Source organism: Protopterus annectens, chromosome 7.part0, assembly GCF_019279795.1.
Source record: "Protopterus annectens isolate FY-2018-M chromosome 7.part0, PAN1.0, whole genome shotgun sequence".
NCBI lineage: Eukaryota > Metazoa > Chordata > Ceratodontiformes > Protopteridae > Protopterus > Protopterus annectens.
The window spans coordinates 598,832,730-598,851,793 of NC_056739.1; the positions used below are offsets into that span (position 1 = coordinate 598,832,730).

Sequence of the window (19,064 nt, forward strand, 5' to 3'; positions counted from 1 at the left end):
AGAAACTACAGCTGTATTCGGTTGCATACCGCTTACTCAGAGGTGATCTCTGCTTGACATACAAGGCCATGTCCAACCCAGAATTGATGGGCATGCTCCACCTAAAAAAAAACAAACCCCAAGAGCCACACGTTCTAGGGATCTAAACCTCACCACAACGATAAATAGGATGTTCTGGAGGGATAGATTTCCTGTCCCAGAGACTCCCCATGCTTTGGAATCCTGATTTCCTGTCCCAGAGACTCCCCATGCTTTGGAACAGGATTCCAATCTACATTAGGCAGAGCCCCTCACCAACACTCCTCAAGAAGAAACCTTGACGAGTGGATGGGAAACAGAAAATTTACCCCAGGGATCACTGCAGTGGCTCTGCTGGACACAGGCACATGGAACTAATAGTACAGTTGTGTACCTACCATAAATGTAGATGTTCGAGTGTATTCACTGTTGCAGTCATTACACTTGGATTATCCTGCTGGCAGGCAACCCGCAGTTGGCCTGAATTCCAAAGTCCTGGTCCGGCGTCAGTTGCCGTTGCCTCTTCCCTCACGTCAGTGCGCCAGGGGTATAAAAGATGCAGCAGACGCCATTTTCTTCAGTTTTTCTTGCCCCAGATGTTAGGTTCCCCCAAAAGGGTAGGCTGCAAAAATTATGATCATAAAAAAGCATGCACATAACCTTCATCTACAAGCAAATACACCACATAGGTTGTATAGAATAGATAGGTACAGATAAGTCCCAGCAAAGAAAAAGGGGGATGGTGGGAGGGTAACCTGGACTGCAACAGTGAATACTCTCGAACATCTACATTTATGGTAGGTACTATGTTCATCGTGTTTCACTGTTGCAGTCATTACACTTGGGTTGAATCCCAAAGCTGAGGTTGGGCGGCTAGGCCTAAATAGAGTTTGGAGTGGCTATGAGGCCCTGCAGAACTGCAGTGGCAAAGCCTGCTCTGGATTTAGAATAGAGAGGTAAATGGTAGTGCTTTGTAAAAGTGTGCACTGAAGTCCATGTTGCAGCCTCCAAAATATCCTTGGTTGGTACTCCTCTGAGGAAGGCTGCTGAAGTGGCTGCTGCTCTGGTAGAATGTGGCTTAATGCCCTTGGGCACTGATTTGCCATGTTGTGAATAGCAGAAACAAATGCAGTGGCCTATCCATTTTGAAATAGTCTGCTTTGAAATGGCTTTTCCTTGGGAACCTGCAGCACATGCCACTAAGAGTTGTTCAGTCTTTCTGAAGGCTTTAGTCCAAGTAAAAGTGTAGCTGTCTGTGTATGTCCAACGTATGCAGAAGTCTCTCCCCCTTATTCTGTGGATTTGGATAAAAGGTAGGCAAATTTATGGTTTGGTTAAGGGCCACGCTGGACACTACCTTAGGCATAAATGTGGGGTTTGTCCTTAGAGAAACCCTGTCCTGATGAAAAATAAATAGAAGTTATGTCCTTACCATAACGTTCCATGTGGAGTGTTCATCTCGCCTTTGTTCTTACACATGGGTTCGGAGCCGATCCTCGGCTCTGTGTCGGCCGCTTGCAAGCTCTGCATCGAGAAGAAGCTCGAGACAACCTAATACCCACAATCCCCCTCTGCCTTTACCTCAGATCTAGTTTGCAAGCAAACCAGCAGTCAGAGAGAGAACACATTCATGCCAAAACTCACATAGACACAAAAATACTTCTATATATATATATATATATATATATATATATATATATATATATATATATATATATATATATATATATATATATATATATACATGTATATCATATATACAACAACTGCAATGCAGAAGCAGAATAACCCAGACCAGGCACCAAAATGAACGTTCTTCCTGAGGGTTGGAGGGTGGGAATGTAAGAACAAAGGCGAGATGAACACTCCACATGGAACGTTATGGTAAGGACATAACTTCTATATGTGAGAGTGTTCGATCTCACCGTTTGTTCTTACACATGGGTATCGTCCCTAGCTCCATGTTCCTGAGGAACTCACGGGAGGACGTTCTTGAGCACAGTGGAACCAAAGGTTGCCCTGTCCCTAGAAACCTTGTCTACCTTGTAATGAGAAATAAATGTATGTGGTTTAGACCAAGTAGCAGCCGCACAAATAGCGTCTAATGGTAGGCGAGCTGCATGAGCCAGGGATGTAGACACTGATCTTGTAGAATGTCCTTTGGGTTTGACAGACAAAGCTTGATTTGAAGTATCATAAACATAGATAATACAATCAGTTAACCATTTAGAAAGAGTTCTTTTAGTAACCGCTACACCTTTCCTGCTATCAGCAAAGGCTACAAAAAGTTGATCAGATTTTCTGTGATCTTTTGTTCTATCCAAGTAAAATCTAAGTTGTCTGTGGACATCCAACTTATGTAACATATACTCCATTTTATTGGAGTGATTCTTGAAAAAGGTGGGTAATTCAATAGACTGATTAATATTATTAATAGAGCAAACTTTGGGAAGAAAGGACGAATTAGTGCGAAGAGATACTCTGTCAGAGTGAAAGATTAAATAAGGGTGTTTAACGGAGAGAGCCTGAAGCTCAGATACTCGCCTAGCGGATGTAATGGCTACCAAGAAGAGGGTCTTCCACGACAAATACTTCAATGGACAAGAGGAGGCTGGTTCAAATGGGGGTAACATCAATTTAGATAATAAGAGGTTTAGACTCCAAGGGGATGTAGGAGATCTAACTGGTGGTCTAATATGAAAAGACCCTTTTAAAAGGCCTTACAAAGCCTGTGGGCCATAACAGGAGCCCCACATTCTTCCACATGAAAGTTGGAGATGGCAGCCAATTGCACTCTTAAAGTGGCAGGAGAAGCACCTTGGTGGAACAATTCTGTTAAAAATTCCAAGATTTTGTTTAAAGGAGCTATGACAGGGTCCAATTGCTGTGTATTTGCCCAGAACACAAAGCGCTTCCATTTACTAGTGTAGGTCTTAGTAGTGGAAGCTTTATGAGAAGCCACTAGTATATTCTGAACTGCAGGTGAAAGAAGATCAGACCTGGCTAAGTAGGGAATCGGAGCAGCCAAGCTGCTAGATGGAGGGACAAGAGCGAGGGGTGGGGAGCCCCTGACGAGTGAGTCTGTAGATCTGGCTCTGGGTCCAGGATCCAGGGTCCCCGAATGCGGTGTGTCAGAAGAAAGGGGAACCAAATTTGACGAGGCCAGAATGGGGCAATGAGGATGATCGTCCTTTGCAGGTTGTTGGCTTTCTGCAGAAACTTGGCAATCAGGGGAAAAGGAGGAAAAGCATACAGGAGGCCCGGGGGCCAATCGTGAACTAGTGCATCCCTGGGGACTTCCCCTGGAGGGGGTAATAGGGCAAAATAGCTCCTGCATTTGGCGTTCATTGGAGACGCAAACAGATCGCAGGAAGGCTGGCCCCACTTGCGAAAGATCTTCTTCGCAACTGACTGTTTTAGGGACCACTCGTGCGGCAACAGAATTGCTCTGCTCAGCCTGTCAGCTATGACGTTGGATGACCCCGGGATGTGCGTTGCTATCAGAAAGCGACCCGTGGACTCCGCCCATTGCCAAATTCTCATGGCCTCTCTGCATAGCTGATAGGACTTGGTTCCCCCCTGCTTGTTTATGTACCAGACTACAGACATGTTGTCCGTCTGAACTGTAATAGTCCCTAGAGGAAGAAGGGGAGCAAAGTGCTGCAACGCTAGAAACACTGCCCTCAACTCCAGAACATTGATGTGCAGATTGTACTCTAAATTGGTCCATTCGCCTTGGACTGTCTGTCCCTGAAAGATGCCTCCCCACCCTATCAGGGAAGCGTCCGTGGTCACCGTAGCTGTCGGCGTGGGTAGCACAAATGGTCTTCCTCTGGAAAGGTTGCAAGTCTGAAGCCACCAGACTAGGTGCGACTTGCATGTGTTTGTGATCAGGATTTCGTGTGTCAGAGTTAGATGTTGGAAAGACCATTGTGCAAACAGTAGCCATTGTAGAACTCTCATGTGCAGTCTTCCCAATGGTATCGCAATGAGAGAAGCTGCCATGAGACCCAAAACCTTTAGTACCAGTTTTGCTGGGGATTTTCTGGATGACAGAAGAAGAGATATGTGTGTTTGAAGTGAAGCTATCCTTTCTGGAGGAAGCCTCAGAATTAACTGATGCGTATCTAATTCCGCTCCTATGAATAAGATACGCTGTGATGGCTGTAGTAAGGATTTTTCGAAATTTACGGAAATTCCGAGGTGAAAACAAAGTTGTAGGGTGTAATCTCTGGCCTGTATCAGTTGACGCCGGGTGGTGGCAGAAAGGAGCCAGTCGTCCAGATACGGAAACACCTGGAATCCTAGGTGTCTCAGATGAGACGCTACCCACTGCCATGCATTTGGTGAAAACCCTGGGGGCTGAGGTCAGACCAAAGGGCAGGGCTCGAAACTGATAGTGACTGGCTCCCAGCCGGAAGCGCAAATGATCTCTGGACGCCCTGGCCATTTTGATGTGGTAGTATGCGTCCTTCAGATCTATTGAGCACATCCAGTCGTCCTTCTGTAAGAATGGAAGGATCGATTGAAGCGTGACCATTCGGAACTTTTCTTTCTTGACGAAGGTGTTGAGGTTGCTTAGGTCCAGAATCGGCCTCCAGTCCCCTGTCTTCTTTGGAACTAAAAAGAACCTTGAGTAAGTTCCGAATCCTATTTGGTCCGCTGGGACTGGTTGGATGACTCTTTTTCTAGCAGCTTTGAAATTTCTATAGCTGCTGGATCTCGCAGATGGGGCGGCACATCTGGGAGTCTTGTCTTTGGAATGGGGGTGGATAGGAATGGTATTCTGTAACTCTGGTAACAACGCTTTTTACCCAGTTGTCTGTAGTAATGTTTTGCCAGGCCTGAGGGTATAAAGCTAAGCGACCCCCGACTGCCTCCAGAGCAGGACAGTCGGGCCTCCTCTCAGGAGTGCTGGAAAGGTTTTCCAGGGGGTGTATCCCTGTCAACTTGGTTTTGCGGACCCCCTCTGCCGCCAGGGTGGCGTCTTCCACCTCTGCCCCCTCCTCTGCCTCTAGAGGGGGCATCACCCTGCGTGCCTGGGAAAGACCTTTGGGGTTTTCGAAACCACATTTTCCCACCGCGTTGCCCTTTGGGGTACGGTCTGGATGGGGTGGAAAAACGGACTCCGACAGCAGACAGAGTCTTTCCCTCCTGTTCACACCGGGTAAGGGTCTCCTTTACTTTTGGGCCAAAGAGAGTGGCACCATCAAATGGGGCGTTAGTAAAGGAAGACTTGAAGGCTTCCGCAAATGAACATAAGCGCATCCAGGATTGTCTTCGAAGAGCAATCGCTGAAGCTGCTGCCCTACTCGATCCTTCGGCTGCGTATGAGATCAGCCTCATGGATGAGTTAACAATGGATGTAAGGGTATTGAGATGTGCTGCAACTTTCTCTGAAACAGCAGCATCTGTAGTACCCTGGAGGGTATCTCCCAACTCTTTGATTAGATCCCTCTGTAGACGTGTAAAGTGGGTCAAATAGTTCAGGGATCGCATAGAAAAAGCCGCTGAACTAAAAATGCGTTTCCCGTACCTGTCCATAGTCCTAGAATCTTTGTTAGGCGGATGGACAGATGAGGAAGATTCCGACATCTCCTTTTTCGTGGCCACTGCCACCACCATAGCGTCCACTGGAACTCCTTTTGTCAAATAAGCCTTGTCTTGGGGTGCAGTAATGTATTTATTAGGCTTCTTAGGGACTGGCTCCACCGTGTCAGGAGCCTCCCACGCCCTTCGAGCAATCAGCTCCATTAATTCATCGAAGGGCGGAGTGACCCAGGAGGAGGAAGGGCGAGCACCAAATGCCTTCAGCAAGACTGACTCATCCTCAGAAGGGGGAGGGACTGCCTGTCACCTCTCTGCTTTAGGATCTCCAAGATGTCAGAGAAGGAGACATCTTCTGAAGGTGACTTTGGGGACCCTTCTGAGTCATCCAAGTCAGTATCGGATGTCAAAGATTCTTGTGGAGAATCTAAGTGTCTCCTCTTACACAATCTTTTCCTAGGGACTTCTTCGGGGGGAGCATCCGAAGAAGCCTCCGAGGAAGAGGGGGCACCCTCCAGGGGTGGCTGAGACACCGGTGCTCGACGCTTGGATGTGACCGTTGGTGCAGAGGAGGATAACGGTCCTTTATGGGGAGGAGAGGCTGCTTCTACTGATGTGGTTGTCTGGGTAGACAACACCTTCCTCATGAGATCGAAGGCCCCCGGGTCCCGAGTCGAGGTATCTCCCGGTTCCGAAGAAATGGGAAGAATCCCCGAAACAGGCACCGAAGGCATCGACCCCGAGGACGGAGCCGAGTCGATCCGAGCCGAGGCCCCGAGAGGGAGAGTCGGAACCGAAACATCAGTTCGACACTCAGTCCCTGAACCAAGGATGGATCTTCGGCTCCGAGACTCCGGTACCGGATCCGACGGAGTCGAGGTGAACGGAGCCGACCGAGAAAAGGACGGTTCTGGCACCGAGGGCTCCACAATCAGTAGATCAGCCTCTTCTGGCTCCAAAGACTGGACAGGTCTCGGAGGAGGAACAGATGGAGATAATGGAAGGCCTTCAAGTTTCGACACCAATTGGGTGGAAACCGAGATAAGTTTGGATAAGGCCGAATTCTCCAGTAATTTCTGCACCACGCGGTCAACATCAGTGTCGGAGAGGGGCCTGGAAGAACGGGTCGAAGGAATCGAAGACGGAGCCGACCTCAACAGTGTCGGGGGAGGGAGCTCCATCACCGGTTCCAAGACTTGAGGCTCGGAAACTGACAACAGTTGAACACTTGGCCCCGAAGTCTGTGGAACCGGTGATCCAACTTTAGCTGAAGAGCTCGGAGCCGATGACTTGGGCTCCGACGTCTTCGATTCCTTCGAGGATTTGGATGCCTGGTCTGAAGCATTCAGAGCCTCTTGAAAGGTAGGTTTTAACAAACCCCTATCCATGAGTTTCCTGCGTCTATCTGTCATGACCCTCCCACTGAAAGAATGACAAATAGAGCAGTCTTCTTGCAGATGGAGAGGGCCAAGACAGTAGACGCAGGAACTATGATTGTCAGTAACTGACATCTTTTGCCCACATTGGCAACGCTTAAAACCCGATTTAGCCTTTTCAGACATCTCACTCTAAATAACTGAAAGGTCAAGTCCAGTAAAGAAGTCAAGTCCGGTGAAATTGTCGAATCCAGTAAGGAAGTCAATCCGGTAGTCAAATCCAAGTAAGGGGTGGTAGGCCCCGAGGAGAACTCTAATAAGTTTTAAATAAACTTAACGGAACCGAGAATCCCTCAACCTTACCACACACACACACTATGTCACTAACAAACTTTTTATAATGAATTACTAAGAAAAATACAAGAATAAAATTCTTAATCTTATCTTAGGTGCTCGAGCTCGACCCAGTGATGCGAACGCTGCAGCGGCAAACTAGATCTGAGGTAAAGGCAGAGGGGGATTGTGGGTATTAGGTTGTCTCGAGCTTCTTCTCGATGCAGAGCTTGCAAGCGGCCGACACGGAGCCGAGGATCGGCTCCGAACCCATGTATAAGAACAAACGGCGAGATCGAACACTCTCACATTAAAAGGTTCCACAGCCATTAGTGCCTGTAACTCTGAGACTCTTCTTGCTGAAGTTATTGCAAGGAGAAGAGCGGTTTTCCATGACAAGATTTTATCTCTGCTGTATTGGCTGGCTCAAAAGGAGGCAGTGTGAGTTTTTCCAAGACAAAATTGAGGTCCCATGTAGGCATTGGAGCTCTCCTTGGAGGTCTTATGTTTTTGGCCCCTCTGAGAAAGTGTCTTAGCAGTGGATGAGGAAAAAATAGGTGGGTCCGTATTGTAATGAGCTGAAATGGCAGAGGCATGGATCTTAATTGATGAGGATAGGCCTTTGTCTAGCATCTCAGTTAGGTATTGCAAAATATGAGGAATATTTGGTTCAAGCGAGTCAATTCCCTGCGCTTGGTTCCCAGCACAGAATCTCTACCATTTTTCTGCATAAGATTTTCTGATGCTGGGCCTCCTGGCCTCCAAAATAACATCCATAACTGCTTTAGAGAGAGGTGTGTTCTGAATGATTACATTATCCGCCACACAGCTAAATTTAGGGTTTAGAGTTGGCTGTGCAGGATCTGATTGTTCTGTTGGGTCAGCAAATGAGGTGTTACAGGCAATGTCCAGGCTGGGCCGTGAGACAAGCTCTTTAGGATTGGGTACAAGTGGTGGCGTGGCCAGTCTGGGGCAATCAGTATCATTTTTGGCTTCTCTTGTCTGACCTTTAGGAGTACCTTGGAGAGGAGAGGCAGAGGAGGGAAGGCATATACTGTAAGGGCTTTCCAGTTGAATGAAAGACTTTCCATGCTTGCTTGTGATATGTTTGAGTGCAGAATCTCTGTAGCTGGCAGTTGTGAGGGGAGGCAAATAGATCTATGTCTGGGCATCCCCATTTCCCAGTTATCATGTTGAAGATTTGTGGATCCAGTTTCCACTCGTGAGGATCCATGAGGTTTCTGCTTAGTTTATCTGCCAAAGTATTTGTCTTTCCTGGCAGGAATTGCGCTTGCAGATGTACTTGATAAGTCAATGCTGTGTTCCACAAAGTCATGGCTTGCCTGCAGAGGGGGTAGGAATGTGTGCCCCCTTGCTTATGTACCACATGACTGTAGTATTGTCTGTCTTTATCAGTAGTTGTCCTGGATGAAGTAGGCCCTTGAAGGCTGTCAGGGCATTTTGTACAGCTAACGTCTCTTTTTGATTGATATGAAGATGCATTTGGTTTGTGGGCCATGTGCCCTGAATACATTTTCCTGCCATATGCGGCCCCCAGGCATAATCTGATGCATCTGTTGTTAGTGTCTGCCTGGCAGTGGGTAAGGTGAATGGCTGTCCCTTGTGGTGACAGGCCTGTGCCCACCATTGAAATTCCTGTTGCAGGCAGGGAATGAGAGTAATTACTGTTTCCAGGCTGTGGCAATGCTGAGTCCAAACACTTTTTAGATACCATTGTAGTTTCCTCATATGCAGTCTTGCATATGGAATTAGTAGAATGCAGGATGCCATGTAGCCCAGAGCCTGCAGAATTTTCCTTGCAGATAACTGCGTCTTTGTTGCCATGTCTTTGAAGTAAGAAGTTAGATGCCTTTGTTTGTCTGGCATGAGATAAGCCATCTGGGCAATTGTATTTAAGCTTGCACCCAGGAATATTATCTCTTGAGAGGTCATTAGTTTTGATTTATTTTCGTTTACTGTATACCCTAGGTGAATTAGTAATCTTTTTACAAACGCCAGATGTTGCAGTAGAATATCTTTGTCCTTTGCTTGAATAAGGCAATCGTCCAAGTAGGGGTATATTTGAATTCCTCTTTGTCTGCAAAATGCAATTACTGGTGCCAGGCATTTTGTGAAGACCCTGGGTGCAGTAGATAAGCCAAAAGGCAGTGCAGAGAACTGGTAGTGCACTGAGCCAGCTATGAATCTGAGGTATCTTCTGCAGGTTTGTCTGATTGGGACATGTAGATATGCCTCTTTGAAGTCCAAAGTTACAAGCCAAGCCTTCTTGTCCAGCATGGGCAGAAGCTGCTGTAGAGTCAACATTTTGAATTTTGGGATGTCCAGAAAAGTATTTAGTATAGACAGGTCCAGAATTGGTCTCCAGGCTTTGTCCTTTCTTGGTACTAAGAAAAGTCTTGAGTAAAATCCTTGTCCCTGCTCTTGTGGCACTGGCTGAATAGCCCCCATGTTCATGAGAGAAGAAACGTGTTTTTGTGCCTCTTGCCACTGACTGCGTGGCAGGTCTGGCATACCTTTTGCCTTTAGAAGGGTGTGAAAGTGGAACCTGTAGCCCTGAGAGACTATATTTAAGACCCATTTGTCCTGGGTGATCTTGAGCCAGTTTCGTGAAAAAAGTGCTAGCTTTCCCCCTAAGGGTGCTGCCAAAAAAATAAGTGCTTGGCATTGGCAGAGGGAAGTCATTGGGACTGTTTTCTATAAGGCTGTGATTTGTCTTCTCCGCTTTTGGAGGTAGAAGCACCCCATTGTTTGGGCCTGTATGAGCCCTGGGGCTGTTGCCTGCCTCTAGGGCATCTGAATCTGCCTCTTTGTCGTCTGACTGACACTGGAAAGGACCAATTCTTAAGAGGGCCAGTTCCTGCTAAATCTGGGTGGCTGTACCTGTAAGAAATCCTTTACTGTTTGCATAGATTTTGCCTTATCCTCCATTTTCTTTAACACCTCCTCTGCCTTAACACCAAACAAAGTATCATGCTGTAATAGAGCATCCAATAATTTTGCTTTAACATGATCAGGCAGATTCTGTTCCTTTAACCAAGCATGCCTTCTAATAACAGAACCTGTAACAGCGGCCCTGCACGAGGCCTCCAGTGAATCATAGCCACATTGCAAAGTATGTTTTCCCACTTGTTCAGCTGCATGCAATAAATCCTGCAAATCTTTGTTCTCAGTACATTCAGAATTTGTCAACATTTTTTGTTTTAACAAAGACATTAAATATTGCTGATATCTGAGCATATGAAACTGACAATTTAAAGCCCTTACAGCCAAGGTAGCAGAAGTGTAAACTTTTTTCCCCCATCTGTCCAAAGCCCTAGAATCTCTGTCTGAGGGGACAGGGTTTTTGGCAGAAGCAGCCTTGACCCCCTTTGGGACCCTGTGAGATAGTTTCTGGGTCAGCAGCAGGGTTTTTTAAAGAAATTTATGGGTGTCTGGGACCCTGTAGTATCTGTCTGGCTTGACAGGGGCAGGAGGTAAAGAGTCTGGAGACAGGCCAGACTCTGAGAAAACATCATCTACTATGTCTAGAACAGGGGGAACTGCAAGAGGTCTGTGCTGAGGAAGTAAAAGAAAGTCTCTTAAGTCTTTTCTTAGAATCGGAATAATCCTGGCTCTCCCAATGAAAATGCTCCCTCATGGTATGCAGGGTTTCCCCAAAAGAATAGTCCTCCGGAGGAGAAGCTGAAGGAATAGAATCTTCAGCATCAGAATCCTCATAGGGAGGAACAGAATATCCCTGATCAGAAGAGGAGTCAGAGGAAATGGAAACCTGATCAGAGGAATCATATTCAGTGCCTTGCCTAGGCCTCTTATCATGAGGGGGATGGGAAGCCCTGATCAAAGTAATTAGGTCTTCGGCCATTTTGAGCATCTGTTTCTTAGGCACAGAAGCCTGTCCTGGAGAATGCTGTACTGGTTTCCTTGTCTTTAAAACTGTTTTAGACTTTGTCTTGGATACTGAAGTAGGCTTTATATAAAGTTGTGTAGGTCTGAAGACACCCTCAGAAGCCGATGCCTGCTCAGCGGCTCCGGACCCATCTGAGGGATTCATTTCTGAAGGACCAATACCTTGAATATCCAGAGGCCTAGCTGTCTCCATGTGGGAGTCGGAGGCGGCCTGTGGCTCTGAGGTAGCGGGAGTCAGGGGCTGTGAAAGTGCCTCACTGAGCACCGGTGAACCGGCGATTGGCCTAGAAGAGGCTTCGTCAGTTTTGGACCACGGATGCTTGTCCTCGTCTTTATCCTTGCGTTTTTTATGAATTCTGGTCGTTGGTTGTTCCGACGGCATTATGTAGTTAAACCTTCTGCCAAAATAATGAAAAGCAAAATCGTACCGACGCTTAATAGTGCGTTGGTTAAATCTTGCACAAAACCGACAACTAGCAACGTTGTGGTCAGGGCCTAGGCAAGGAATACAGTAAGAGTGAAAATCCTTATGAGGTATTTGCTTCCCACAAGAAAAACATTTGTTAACTTTTTCTGACATCGGTCTGGAGCAAGAAAAAAGTTTCCCCAACGGGGTACTTAGCTTTATTGAAGACTTCGGATCTGAAATTCGATTTCGAAAATCTCAGGAGTCGGCAGACCGGCACTTGCGAACTGCTTTTGCTTCGGGCACCGCACGGCAAGAAAGACTGAAGAAAACGGCGTCGGCTGCATCTTTTATACCCCTGGCGCACTGACGTCAGGGAAGAGGCGACGGCAACCGACGCCGGACCAGGACTTTGGAATTCAGGCCGACTGCGAGTTGCCTGCCAGCAGGATAACCCAAGTGTAATGACTGCAACAGTGAAACACGATGAACATCTAACGGGGTGGCGAAAGCCAACACATTCTAGCTAGGCTTATAGATGCCCTCAGGCAGACAGCCTAGTCCTGAAGTATGAACCTATGTACCTATAAATACACTCTTTGGATAACTCACTATCTTATATGTACTATACTTCTATATGAAGTATAAAGACTGTGTATTCTATATTTTGTTTAATTGAACCTTTTGGTTGACATTTCTTTCTCTTGTTAATGATTTTTCTGCTCTGGAGTTTTTCTCCCAGGGCCTCCACTGAAAATGGACATATATCCAGTTAGACTCTCTCGGTTAACAAATGTAAAATAAAATAAAATAAATACAGAGGTCCAGGATAGGACGCCAGGAGTTGTCTTTTCTGGGTACCAGATAAAGTCTTGAATAAAAACCTTGTCCCCTTTGTTCTGCTGGGACAGGTTGAATAGCCCTGATATTGAGAAGAGAGAGAACCTGCTGTTGGGCCTCCATCCTTTGATATGGGGGTAGGTCTGGCCAACCATTTGGGGTTGGTAGTGTGTGGAAGTGGAATCTGTATTCTTGGGAAACCATGTTCAAAACCCATTTGTCCTGGGTAATGAGTTCCCAGTTTTTTGCATGCAGGCCGAGCTTTCCTCCTAAGGGAGCAGGTAGTTGAGCAGGGCTTGGAAGGGTTAAGGTTAAGTCATTGTGCCACTTTTCCGTAGGGGGTGACTTACTACTCCCTGCTTTGGAAGTGGGAGCCCCCCACTGTTTAGGTCTGTGCGTAGCCTGAGACTGTAGCCTAGGTGGTCTGCTGTTCCTGGGTTTGGACTGAGAAGGCCTAGAAGGGACTGGAAAGGATCAGTTCTTTGAAGGCCAATGCCTACTGAATCTGGGAGGCTGCACTTGTAGGAAATCTTTAACAGTTTGCATAGATTCAGCTTTTTCCTCCATCCTTTGGAGGACGACTTCTGCTTTGTTGTCAAAAAGGAGGTCTTGGTTTAAGGGAGTATCCAGTAATTTAGCTTTAACATGATCTGGCAAGTTTTATTCCTTAAGCCAAGCATGCCTTCTAAGTACAGACCCAGTGACAGCAGCCCTGCAAGATGCTTCTAAAGCGTCAAAACCACATTGCAAAGTATGTTTACCAACTTGTTCTGCAGAATGCATTAAATCCTGCAATTCGTTGTGCTCAGTACAGTCAGGAATCAACATTTTCTGTTTAAGTAGCCCCATAACATGCTGCTGATACTTTAACATATGAAACTGGCAATTTAAAGCCCTAATGGGCAAAACAGCACTAGTTTATACCTTCTTACCTCATCTGTCTATGGCTCTAGAATCTCTATCAGAAGGGTAGGATTTTTGGCAGCAGTAGCCTTAATGCCTTTTGGCCCTCTGGAAATGGTCTCTGGATCCGCAGTAAGATTCTTGAAGAGGAACTTGTGAGAGTCAGGTACTCTGTAGTACCTGTCAGGTTTTCTGGGAGCTGGTGTTAAAGTGTCTGGGGTAAGGCTAGATTCCAAGATAAAATCATCTACAATAGCCAGAATAGGAGGGATAGTTAGAGGCCTATGCTGAGGCAGGAGTAAGAATTCCCGAAGTCTTTTTTGGACTTAGAATAGTCCTGGCTTTCCCAGCGGAAATGCTCCCTAAGGGTATGCAAGGTTTCACCAAAAGAAAAATCTACTAGAGGGGAAGCAGAGGGAATGGAATCCTCTGCATCAGAATCCTCATAAGTAGATAAGGGCAAATTCTGGTAATCAGAAAGAGCAGAGATATCACATTCCTGATCAGAAGAATCAGAAAGAAAATCGGTTCTAGGTCTCTTAGAGGGGGAAGGCTGGCTTCCCCTAATTAAGGTAATAAGGTCTTCAGCCATTCTGAACATTTGTTTTTGAGGCATATGGGCTTGTGTCAGCGGTTTGGTCATCATTTTTCTAGGCGTAGTGCGAGTTTTAGGCCTGAGGAATTCGGTACTTCTAGTTGGAAATGATGCCGTCGGTTTAATATGAAAGTCTGTAGGCTTGAATACACCCACGGAAGCCGGTGCCTGCTCAGCGGCTCCAGACCCATCCAAGGAAGAGACATCCGCAGGTTCCATAGTCAAAGAAGCATCTCGCGGCATACTGGACTCTGAATGGGTCTCAGTAGAGGCCTGCGAGTCTGCAGTAGCGGGTATCAAGGGCTGCGAAAGTGCCTCACTGAGTACCGGTGGACTGGCAACTAGCTTAACGGAAGTGTCGCCGGTAGTTTTGGACCTATGCGGTCTGTCTCTGTCTTTATTCTTACATTTTTTCGGAAGATTGGTAGGCAGATGGCATAACAAAACCATTTCGGAGTACAGAGATGGAGAACAAAAGTATTTAGCTACAAAAATAGCCCGATGACGAATAGTTCAGGTGTTGAACAAGGCACAAAACCGACAGTGAGGGACGTCGTGGTCTGGGCCTAAACAGGCGACGCAGTAAGAATGAAAATCTCTATGAGGTATTTGCTTTCCACAGGCAAGACAATTGTTAATTTTTTCTGACATAGATTAGAGCAAGAAAAAAGGATCCCCAACGGGGTACTTATCTTTTTTGAAGACTTCGGGTCTCAAACTCGAAAACAAAAATTTCAGGAGTCAGCCGACCTGCACTTGCGAACTGCTTCTGGGACGGCACGGCAAGAAAGACTGATGTAATGGCGTCGGCTGAATTTTATACCCCTGACAACCTGACATCATGGAAGGAGCGACAGCATCCGATGCAGAAATCCGAAGACACTGGCAGTCAGGCCGGCTGAGGGCTACCTGCAGGCAGATAACCCAAATGTGATGACTGCAACAGTAAAACACGAAGAACATTGGAAGATGCAAAAGAGGTTTGTGTCAAATATTGGTAATGCGAAGAACTTCCTTGGAAGTCAGTGCCTGCACAGTGGCTCCGGACCCATCCAAGGTAAAGACATTTGCAGGTTCTGTAGTCAAAAAAGAGTCTGGCAGCATACTGGACTCCGAATGGGTCTCAGTAATGGCCTACGAATCCATTGAAGCGGGCATCAGGGGCTGTGAAAGCGCTTCACTGAGTACCAGCGAACTAGCGACTAGCTTACCGGAAGCGTCATCAGCAGTTTTGGAGCTGTGCGGTCTGTCTCTATTTTTATCGTTACGTTTTTTTCAGAAGATCGGTAGATGGATGGCTTACCGAAGCCATTTCGGAATATGGAGATCGAGAGCTGAAGTATTTAGCGACAATAAGGGCCTGAAGACGAATAGTTTGGGCGTTGAACAAAGCACAAAACCGACAGGGAGGTACGTAGTGGTCTGGGCCTAAACAGGTGACACAGTAAGAAAGGAAATCTCGGTGTGGTATTAGCTTTCCACAGGCGACACAATTGTTAACTTTTTCTGACATTGGTTAGAGCAAGAAAAAAGGATCTCCAATGGGGTACTTAGCTTTAGAAGACTTCAGGATGATTCATTTTGGAAACGAAAACTCAGGTAGCGGCCGACCGGCACTTGTGCGAACTACTTCTGCTTCTGGCTACTTGGCAAGAAAGACTGATGTAATGGCATTGGCTGCCTGTTTTTGCACACCTGACGACCTGATGTCAGTCCTGAAGCGACAGCAACTGACACAGAAATACTAAGTCTCTGGTATTTGGGCCGACTGAGGGCTACCTGCAGGCAGATAACCTAAGTGTGATGACTGCAACAGTGAAACATGAAGAACATCTCTGCATTCCCCCTGTTGCTGCTGTCTGGGGGGGGGGGGGTCTGTTTCCACGGGGCCTAGGCTGGGCCGGCTTACTGGGAGCAGGAACCTAGGAGACTGGACCTGCAAGAAATCCTTAACTGTTTGCATAGATTTTGCTTTTTCATCTTTTTAAGACCTCTTCTGCCTTAGTGCCAAATAAATTATCTTTGTGCAAGGGGGCATCCAACAATTTAGATTTGACATGGTCTGGCAGGGGCTGTTCCTTAAGCCATGCATTCCTTCTAATGACAGATCCAGTGACTGCTGCCCTGCAAGAAGCTTCTAGGGCGTCAAAACCACAGTGCAAGGTGTGTTTAGTTACTTGACTTGCAGAATGCATTAACTCTTATAAATCTTTAGATTCTGCCCAAACAGGAAAGGAAGACATTTTTTGTTTAAGGAGTTCCAATGTTGCTGAAATTTCAGCATATGGAACTGACAATTTAGTGCCCTGATAGCAAGAGTAGCTGAGGTGTATACTTTTTTAATCCATCTGTCCAATGCTTGGGAATCCCTGTCTGAGGGGGTGGGATTCTTAGCAAATGTTGCTTTAATCCCTTTTGGCACTTGAGAAATGACCTCAGGGTCAGCTGCAGGAGTTTTAGAAAGATATCTGTGTGAGTCGGGGACTCTGTAGTACCAGTCTGGTTTTCTGGGAGTTGGAGGAAGGGCATCAGGAGTCAAGCTGGATTAGAAGAAAACATCCTCCACAACATCCAGGACTGGAGGGATGGCCAAGGGTTTGTGTTGTGGAAGATGTAGGAATTCCCCGAGTCTCTTTTTAGACTGAGGGTAGTCCTGACTCTCACACTGGAAATGCTCCCTTAAAGTATGCAGGGTTTCCCCCAAAGGAAAAATCCTCTGGGGGAAAGGCTGAAGGAATGGAATCCTGTTCATCAGAATCCTCAAAAATGGAGAGGGATTGCATATCTTCATATTCAGATGCATCAGATTTGTCTGACTCTTATTCAGACAAAACTACAGGGGACCTATCTCTCTTCCTTTTGGAGGGGGTAGCTTGGCTTCCCCTGATCAGCATGATAAGGTCTTCCGCCATTTTAAGCATTTGAGACTGAGGCAAGGTAGCAGGTGCTGGAGAGTGGGTCGTCAGTTTCTTGGGTGCGGTTCGTACCCTGGGCCTAAGAAACTCGGTCGTTTGTGAAAGAACTGTAGTCGTGAAAGAAGATGCCGGTTTGGGTCGAGATTCGGTAGTGTGTAGGACTTCCTGGGAAGATGGTGCCTGCTCATCGGCTCTGGACCCATCCAAGGTATAGACGACCACAGGATCCTTAGTCGAAGAAGAGTTTTGTGGCATACCGGACTCCGAAAAGTTCTAGGTAGCAGCCTGTGAGTCAACAGAAGCGGGCATCAGGGGCTGCAAAAGCACCTCACTGAGTACCGGAGAACTGATGACTAGCTTACCGGAAGCATCGTCAGTAGGTTTGGACCTGTGCGGTCTCTGTCTTTATCTTTACGTTTTTTCAGAAGATCTTCTATCGGATGGCTTACCAAAGCCATATTGGAATTCGAAGACTGTAAGTGAAAATATCTGGCTACAATAAGGGCCCGACGATGTTTAGTTCTGGTGTTGAACAAAGCACAGAAGCGACAACGGGTGACGTCATGGTTTGGGCCTAAACAAGTGACGCAGTAAGAGTGGAAGTCTTGGTGTGGCATTTGCTTTCCACAGGCGAGACAATTATTAACTTTTTCTGACATCGGTTAGTGCAAGAAAAAGGGATCCCCAATGGGGTACTTGGATTTAGAAGACTTCAACTTCAATTCAGTAGATGAAAACTCGGGTAGCAGCCGACGGGCACTCATGCGAACTTCTTCTGCTTCAGGCTCCACAGCAAGAAAGACTGAAGTAATGGCATCGGCTGCCTTACTGTATACTACTGATGACCTGAAATCAGTCCTGAAGCGACAGCAACCAACGCAGAAATACTAAGCCTCTGGTATTCAGGCCGTCTGAGGATTACCCTGGCAGGGATAACCCAAATGTGATGACTGCAACAGTGAAACACGGAGAACATCTGCATTCCTGCAGACCTCAGCTTATAAAAAGCATTAATCTGTACAGACATACAGGCATAAATAATTACTATGCAAATACACTTCTCATAAGTCCACCTGCCACAAACTATCTGTTAATATACTGAAAATGCGTCTTACGTCAATGAATAACAGTTATAATGCATTAGGCATATCACTACAAAAATACCATCCCACCCACAACCATCATGTACTGTCTGGAAATAAGTAAGCAGAAGATGACTGCAAAAATGACAACTTACCTTTGTTACTTCAATGATGGTGAGAACATCACCTTTACTAAAAGGAAGATCTTGTGATGCTGTACCTTGGAAATTGTATTTTGCTATGCATTCTGTGCCAGGTGGCCATACTGTCTACAAGGTAAAATGAAACATAAAATACCAGTGAGTAATAATTAGACACCTAAAGCAGACATGTCTATTCAACTGGTTCACTGCTGCTTGTAGCTCATGATGAAAGCAATTTAAAAGGAAAGTTTAGTTCATCTATACAGTCACTTTACGGTCATTTTACAGTTGGAGTTCCACAATACAGATGGACCACTCTGTTGAATTTTAAAAAACTTTCTCCGAAGCTGTGCAACTTCAGAAAATTTTACATTAAATAATGGAGTGAAGCCCCTACACATTGTGGGGTGGGCTTGCACTGTACTTCAACCATAGCAACAAAGTTACTTTTTAATTTGTTCAATTTTGATGGAATAGTCTTTTGATGTAGTGGGACATGACGTAAGGTACCATATTGTAACTTAGAAAACACAACATCCCAATTAAACAAACCACATAAGCAATTCTTGTAATCTTTAACACACTGTACTACTGCAAGTGTCACCTTAGAATCAGCCCTCTTATGACATGAAGAAATGGCAAACATCTTGAGAATGGCTGTACCCAAGCACTCATGTTTGCACAGAAGCTATGCATGGATAAGGCTTAACACAATCATGTAACAGATGATAAATATAAAAGTCATAGTGTGACAACCTTCTGTAAAATGAATCCTCCAAAATATACTCAACGAGACTCATCCATGAAAAAAGATAGAGCATAAAAAGAAGTTATGTACTTACCATAATGTTCCACCTGTGTTGTCCATTTTCATTCTTCCTTAACTGATGGATTCAGACCCGATTCCTCAGATCCGACTAGGCTTTTATTAAAGCTCATATGAAGGTTTGGTTGCTTAACCGGTCTGAGTTTTCTGATT

The 19,064-nt window shown here is 46.0% G+C and overlaps 1 protein-coding gene across 3 annotated transcripts in view; it reads right to left on the reverse strand.

Annotated features, from left to right (window-relative positions):
• CSK (C-terminal Src kinase) overlaps positions 1-19,064 on the reverse strand; it is a 2,395,116-nt gene that overhangs the window by 742,181 nt on the left and 1,633,871 nt on the right. For all 3 annotated transcript variants that reach the window (XM_044077191.1, XM_044077192.1, XM_044077193.1), the window contains one exon: positions 18,098-18,211. In XM_044077191.1, the coding sequence (XP_043933126.1) occupies positions 18,098-18,211 (114 nt within the window). The remainder of the gene's footprint in view (positions 1-18,097; positions 18,212-19,064) is intronic.